Source organism: Urtica dioica, chromosome 12 (assembly GCF_054948205.1).
Source record: "Urtica dioica subsp. dioica isolate 48M chromosome 12, U.dioica_male_clone48M_v1_H2, whole genome shotgun sequence".
NCBI lineage: Eukaryota > Viridiplantae > Streptophyta > Magnoliopsida > Rosales > Urticaceae > Urtica > Urtica dioica.
This window is the reverse complement of record NC_142767.1, coordinates 7,190,784-7,198,853: the sequence shown is the minus strand read 5'-3', so window position 1 is coordinate 7,198,853 and position 8,070 is coordinate 7,190,784. Positions and strand designations below refer to the sequence as shown.

The following is an 8,070-nucleotide window of genomic DNA, read 5'->3' as shown; positions in this document are numbered from 1 at the left end:
ATGTATAGTTTTTCAAAACACAATAACATGTCACGAATAAACCAACTACCATATTGCTTTTAAAAAAAAAATCACGTTTAAGAAACCAAAAATTGCATGCACACAAGGATGGAGCAAGAAGTGAATTTCAAGCGAGGCTAATTTGAAAGAAAAAAGTGTCAGGGGGTTAGTTTGTAAATTTTCAATGTAAAAAATGTAATTTTTTTTTATAAACAAGTTAAAAGCGTAAAAAAAAAAAATTGAGGGGTTGAGCCCTCCTGAGCTTACATTGGCTCCGTTCTAACATGCGCATATCGTAGGTGAAAATCGTAGATGTAATACAATCCTCGCGTCCTCCTTGTATTCGGGCTTACTCAGTAGGTTATGCTTAAAATATTTGTTCTTGAACTTACAAATTAATCATGACAATCCTTACAGCTCGTACGTAAACAATATGTATCCGCGAAATTTCCAGCCTTTTATCAGATCTCTCTAGTCTCATAAAAAAAATTAAAAAAAGAAGAAGATAAACGTACGATGATTTATATCACCAACCCTAGCTAGATCATATTTATAGCTTTGTAGCATGTATTTCAATCTCATCAAAGACCCAAAACAGTTGTATAATTTTCGTATTAATTAGGACGGAAAAGTATGACCAGACTGGAATTGATTTACAAAACAACAAGAGAGAATGATGGAGGAAAATAGAAACTCATGATTTTGAAACAAAGTAAAAGCCTCAAAGCCAACTTTTTAAAAGGAGAGAGAGAGAGAGAGAGAGAGAGAGAGAGAGAGAGAGAGAGAGAGAGAGAGAGAGAGAGAACTTTTTGATTACATGGATTTCATGCAAATTTGTGGTTGATGATCACAGCAAGACTGATCAACTATCAATCATCAAAGTTATTATTCCTCTTCTTCGAGAAGAGAGAAAAAGGAAAAAGCAAAAAAATCTAAAAGCAAAAAAAGTAAAAGGCAAAAAAAATAAAAGAAAAATAAAAAAGAAAAGAAAAAAAGAAAAGGGTAATACAAAAACAACAGTTCTCTTCTCAATCCCTTCAAACAGACAGCACTCAGTCATTTCTTCTTTTTGGTCAGGTCCTCGTATTTGGCGGACGACCATTCCTTGCATTTGCAGATTACCCTTTTATTTTTATTTTCATTTTGTTTTTCTTTTTCTTTAATCCTCTAATTTTTTTAAGAATGATATAATTCAACCAACAATACGCCTCACTCAATACGCGATTTAGTAAAAAGAACACAACATAAAGTGATTTATATTCTCCTCCTATAGTTTAAAGCTCACTCATTTATAGTGCTTTTGGCAAAACACATACATTAATATTTTTATAGTTCCCACAATGTTGAGAAGACCAACTTTTGATTATATCCAACAAACCTTTTCATCAAGAGAGAGAGAGAGAGAGAGAGAGAGAGAGAGAGAGAGAGAGATGGAGAGGGAGAAGGAGAGAATTAAAGACAGGCCAAAGTTAACTTCACATGCCATCCACTTTCACACACACAAAAGCCAAAACTTCCCTCACTAACAAGAAAGGAACAAAACCCACATCCCATAGTATGTCTCTTACACATTCCTCATCCGTAATAATATCAAAAACAAAATATAAATAATTTAATAATAATATTATAAATATAGACACACAACCTACACAATAACCCACTTCACACTCAACACTTCCCATCCCAATAATTCCCAAACATTCTCCAAAACCCCAAAAAGAATGAACACCCACTAAGCCAAAAAAAAACCACCAACAAAACCTTGAAACATTTACACACACATAGACTTGAATAATTTATATAGAAAAAAATGAGAGGAGGGATTTGCACGGTCCAACAAGCCCTAACCCCGGAGGCGGCGACGACAGTAAAGCAGGCGGTGGCGCTGGCGAAGCGGCGGGGCCACGCACAGGTCACGCCGCTCCACGTGGCGAGCTCGATGCTGGCCACGTCAGCGGGTCTGCTGAGGAGGGCGTGCCTTCAGTGCCACTCGCACCCGCTGCAATGCAAGGCTCTGGAGCTGTGCTTCAACGTGGCGCTGAACCGCCTCCCCGCCTCGGGGCCGGGCCCGCTGCTGGCCCCGCACCACCGGTACCCGGGCCCGTCGTTCTCGAACGCCCTCGTGGCGGCCTTCAAGCGGGCCCAGGCCCACCAGCGCCGCGGCTCGGCCGAGAATCAGCAGCAGCCCATCCTGGCCCTCAAGATCGAGCTCGAGCAGCTCGTGATCTCAATCCTCGACGACCCCAGCGTCAGCCGCGTCATGCGAGAGGCAGGCTTCTCTAGCCCCCACGTCAAGTCTAGGGTTGAGCAGGCCGTGTCTCTAGACACGCCGTCTAGCAACGGTAACAAGCCTCGCTACCCTAACCCTAGCCCTAGCCCTAGCCACGTAAGCCACGACGACGTGAACGGCGTTCTCACCGTCATGCTCACCAAGAGGAAGAACACCGTGATCGTCGGGGAGAGCCTGGCCGCGGCGGAGAGCGTTGCCCGCGGAGTCATCGAGGCGGTTGACCGGTCAACGGGCCAGGGAATTATCACTGGCGGTCAGAGGTACATGCAGTTCGTGAACCTCCCTCTCTTCTCGCTGAGGAACGTGTCCAAGGAAGAGGCTGATCAGAAGCTGGTTGAGCTGAGGTTTGTGGTGAAGAGCTACGTGGGGAGAGGGGTCGTGTTTTATTTGGGAGATCTCAGTTGGGTCTCTGAGTTTTGGTCAACAAGGACTGGGACGAGTGGTTACGTTGCTTTGGAACAGATTATGATGGAGCTCAAAAGACTGGTCTCCGACAAAGGAGAATACAACAGAGTCTGGCTCATGGGAATCTCCACATTCCAAGCCTACTCTAAATGCAAAACAGGCAATCCTTCCCTCGAGACGCTCTGGGAGCTTCACCCTCTGACCATCCCGGTCGGAAGCAGCTTAAGCCTCAGCCTCAAATTTGAAAGGTACGAATAAAATAATCTAAAGTTTTGAGGAATTTTAGATTTTCGACATAATTCGGCTTTTACTATTTGCTTTTTACATACCAAGTTGTTCCCTTGTGTTTCGTTGTTATTATTAGGAAAGTGATTGATTTATGCTGAGTTTTTGTTTGTTTGTTGTTGTATATTCTACACAGTGATGTTGAGGGTGATGTGGTAAGTACGACGAACAAGGCATCCAAAGAGATTGTCGATGGAGACGAGAAACACTGCTCTTTTGATGTTCATAACGCCAATTCTAGTGCCATCTCAGGCTTGCCTTCGTGGCTACAAAAGTACAGGGACGAGAATATTATGAGAAACACTACCAACAGTCATCATCAGGTATTATTCCATTGGACCACTTTATCTATACAATATTATATAGCTTCACTATTTAATTATTGAATATCTTCTCATGTGTTTTCTTTTTGTCTTTTCTGTCTCTCTATCTCAATCAGGAATATTGCATCACAGTTGGGGATTTATGCAAGAAGTGGAATTCATTTTGCAGTCCAGGACAGAAACATCATCATTTTGCGGAGAAGTCCTCGATGAATTACGATCATTTCAACTACACCCTTCCCAACAAACAGTCTCCGAAGGAGTACCAATTCTGGACTTTGGAAAGCAACAACGATAATCATCATGATCAAGAGGGAGATAATCTCATAGTCTGCGACGACGACGACGAGGATGATCATGAGCCGGCCAAGCCCGATCTCCTATCAAATCCCAACTCGAGCCCAAACTCCGCGTCCTCGAGCGAGGTCATTGTGGAAGAAGAGGACGATGACGACGACGGAGAATTAGGGATCAGAAGCTTCAACGAGCTCAACCCCGAGAACCTTAGGCTTCTCTGCGACGAAATGGAGAAGGACGTTCCGTGGCAGAAAGAAATCATCCCCGAGATCGCCACCATGGTCCTTCAGTGCCGGTCCAAGAAAGAACAGACCTGTTGTCTCGGTTTCCTCGGTGAGGATTCCCGAGGAAAAGAGAAGATCGCGAGGACTCTTGCGAAGCTCATCTTCGGCTCCCAGAGGACCAGCTTCGTCTCGATCGGTCTAAGCAGTTATTTATCGTCCGAGGACGCTGGTTCGAAGAGGCAGAAAAGGACGAGGGACGATTATGGGTCGGGTTCGGGTTATGTTCAGAGGTTTGGAGAAGCCATGAACGAGAATCCTCGTAGGGTTTTCTTCTTGGAGGATATGGAAGAGGTTGATCGGTGTTCTCAGAAGGGTATCAAGAGAGCCGTGGAAGATGGGAAGATAACGCTTCCTTGTGGCCAAACTGTGCCGCTTAAGGACTCCATTGTCATCTTCAGCTGTGACGGTTTCGCTGCTTCTTCTGGCTCGCGAGCTTCGTCTCCAAAGAGATCGTCGTCGACGAGCCAAAAGGAGCAAGTTTCGCTGGATTTGAATATCGCTGTACGTCATGAAGATCATGGCGCCGATGATGAAGATTCAGATTCCGTTTACGTTGGCGTTTTGGAATCTGTTGATAGGAAGTTTGTCTTTAAAGTTCAAAAGTAATTGTGATTGGAGAGAGGGGATTATTGGTTCATTGACTGTTTTCGTTGTTGTACTTCCTACATATTTTTTTTTTTCAAGTGTTTTGTTTTCTTGTAATTTATTATTTTAGGTTTAGTTAGGGGGTTTGTAAGAAGTTTTATTAAAGGTATATGTGGGCTCAGTTAGGGAAACACGTCGTTCACTTTGTATTTTTCTCATGCATGTGATGTTATAAGACTAATGACATGTATATTTTGCTCTTCACTTTAAGCTGTTGGTTTACATTATTGGTAGTTTTGAATCAAGGAAAGTTACGTCATTACCTCATACCGATTAGTTATGTCATTGTGCAGTTGTAGTTGAAGAAAAAAAAATGCAAAATGTAATTCTAATAGTGCTTTTAAAACCAATTGACTAATTGCTCAATTATGAAATAAATAAATAATTTTTTAAACTGAAATGTTTATTTAACCCAATAAATTATACACTTATAATTTTCATTTATAAACCAAATTCTTCAAAAAAAAAAAAAAAATATAAGGGAATTCTGCATTAAATAAATTAAATAATTAAATTAAATTTCAGGAGAGAGCAGACTAGGGTTCACCAGGGTTAGCTCATTCAGAATACGAAGAAAAATCGGCCACCAAAGCCTGTACAATAAGCTCAGGATTAAGTTACTTGTATAAGTTATTGCTCAGGTTCAAATTTAATTGATAAATTATATGATAATATATATATATATATATATATATATATATATATATATATACATCTTGATTGTTCCATTCTATATTTTCATTTTTATCTAATTTTTTTAATAGACAGGTAAATACTATATTAAATATATTTGATCTCATAAGTGTGGCTGAAACTCATAGTTAAATATAATTTGAGGAGTGGCACAATTTCAATTTTTAGCAAACAAAATAAATAAATAAAATAAAAAAAATTGTTAAATTTGTAGATCGATACGGTCACTAGGACAAATAGGGCTTTTGTATGCGACTATTGTCGCATCCAAAAGCCAAAAATCCGCCTCCAAAAGTCAATTGAATGCGGCAAAAGTCGCATCCTTTGATCCGAAATTGTTGACATTGACCGCGACTAGTTGCATCCATGGCAATTCCGCTAAAGCTTGTTTGGCGGGAATTCAGAATTTTGGATGCGACAAAGTCGCATCCAACGAGAACCCGCCAAAACGCGGGAACTCTTTTGTCGCATCCATTGTATTAATTTTTTTTTTAATTTATATTTTGAGATAGAAAATAAATGATTTATAAAACGGAATAGAACTTTGAAATAGAAAATAAATGATTTATAAAACGGAATAGAAAATATTATAGATTCGAAATTTTCATCTAAAGTATAATAAAAAAGAACGCTCTAGTCGCTGAACCCATAAAGACTACTACGACTTCGAGCGCCTATCGGAAAATAACATCTCTATCGTTTGTCATCTTCCGCTTCTCTTTCCTCTTGAGCTGTTGTTGGTGCTACCGCTTGGACGATCTTACTTACTGCTCTACCGACGCTGGCGTAGTATGAACTCTCATAGCTGGTGGTGGCGTAGTCTGAAGCAACGGTGTCGTGGGCGCCAGCTGAGGTTGTTGACTCGGTCTCAAAGATTGCATGAGCTCCCAGTCTATAACTCGTCGACCACTTAATCCAAAAATTCTCCGAATTTAATGACCCATTTTGTCTCAATGGGTATAACTATACTTCAAGTCTAAATTTAGAAGTGATGATCTCTACAATCTATTTTCTACCGGCATAAACTATTTGTTTATGTATATTTTTCGTTCGCCTCGAGTCTAGTAAAAACATTGATATTTTTTATTTTTGGAAAGGTTAGTAGGGACATTAATAATCATGTGGAAGTAGTGGGAAAATTAATATTAATTTACTTGGATTATGTCACAGTCTAGTCAAGCATTGCCTTTCTACTTGGTTTTCAATATTTTTAGAATCTTGAGTGGGTATACACTACGTTCAAATATATTGGATATATTTTATATATCATGCATATCTATATGTTTTCAAACACGATATAATTGGTTCATTAAATCCAAGAAATCTACAGTAGTGATCACGCTTTATATTCCACTGTGGACCAAAAGTTATGTGAATGATATTAGTGCAACACAAAACCCGAGTTTTCATCTTTTGAGTAGACTGGCTACATTTATATGGTCGCCTTGTTATGTTCTTTTTTGACAACTACTAATACGACCTCTTTAGTATTCTACACACACACACACACTAATAGTCGTCAATTTAATTATGTCAATAATATATATAATAAGCATAGCGTGCATGGTGCCTTATCCTTAGTCTATATAATAATAAATGTATACATGTGTATACGCACATATGGAAGATGTTAAATAAAATGAGTTGAAATGATTGTGTTGATGAATTCGAAAGAAGCTTGTCATAGTGCATATTAACATCTTCCATTACAGTAGTAAGATGTAAAACTGCGCTTACATATATGTTATTACGTCCTGTTATATATTTTCTTCCATTTCTTATTTCTCTGATAGGATTTATCAAATTATTATTAGTTGGCCCTAGTCCTTTACTTTCTTTGTGCGTAAAGATAGCACCAACATAACTATGGGAAAAAAAGGTCATGTGGCATAGCAAAATAATATTTCAAATAGATCGAGCTTTAAGACATAACAACACACCAATAGACATATATCCGAATAATGAAGCCTACATAGTAGAGGTTTAAAAACAAAACAAAAAAAATTAAAAAACCCCTATATTGTAGAGTATAGCCATATACCCTACTTCCTTGGTTATTCTAATAATTGAATTTGGTTTTTGAGAATTCCTAGATTGATCAATATAATTAGTGTCTAAATAATTAGCTTGGCTTTGTAGGCAGAGATTCGATATGATGCATGGTATGACTCGTAAATAATCAATCCAGCTTGTTACATGTTTCCTAAAGCTAGTATACAGTTGGTCCAGGCCACTCATCATTTTCCTTAAAAAGAATTTTAAGTACGCAGAGTAAAAGGTAATAATATTTTGTGAAGCAAGAATACACTACTACAAAATTGATTTTCTGATGCACAAGACTATCAGATGCGACTAGTCGCATCTAAAAGTCGCATCTAAATAACTTTTAGATGCGACTAGTCGCATCAGATAGTCAATCAGAAGCCGAAAAAATTCGCTCAAATTGTCTTTTGATTTTGACAATCCGATGCGACTAGTCGCACCTGAAAATATGTTGAAACTTTCAGGTGCGACTATGTCGCATCAGATAGTTTTAATTTTTTGGGCGGGCCTCATCTCCCTCTCTTTTATTTCATTAATCTGACGTGGCGAATGAAATTTTTATTTTTTTTAATTACAATCCGGTGCGACTAGTCGCACCTGATGAGTTAGCATGTGCGACTAGTCGCACCTGAAGAGTTATCAGGTGCGACTAAGTCGCACCTGATTATTAGGGTTTGTTTAAAAACCCAGGTCGCGATCCTTTCTTCTCCAGCCGCTCAAACCCAACTCTCCCTCTCTGTTTAAAAAAAAACCCCTCTATCTCGAAAAAAAAACCCTCTCTCTCTCTCTGCCACCTCCGCCGCGC

At 39.2% G+C, this 8,070-nt stretch overlaps 1 protein-coding gene across 1 annotated transcript; it reads left to right on the top strand.

The window, feature by feature from the left end:
- The first annotated feature begins 1,631 nt into the window (after positions 1-1,631).
- On the top strand, positions 1,632-4,756 carry LOC149378854 (protein SMAX1-LIKE 3-like). Its single transcript, XM_089603297.1, has 3 exons — positions 1,632-2,943; positions 3,117-3,303; positions 3,420-4,756. The coding sequence occupies exons 1-3, from the start codon at positions 1,811-1,813 to the stop codon at positions 4,488-4,490; spliced, it is 2,391 nt and encodes a 796-aa protein (XP_089459423.1). The 5' UTR covers positions 1,632-1,810; the 3' UTR covers positions 4,491-4,756.
- Positions 4,757-8,070: the final 3,314 nt, after the last annotated feature.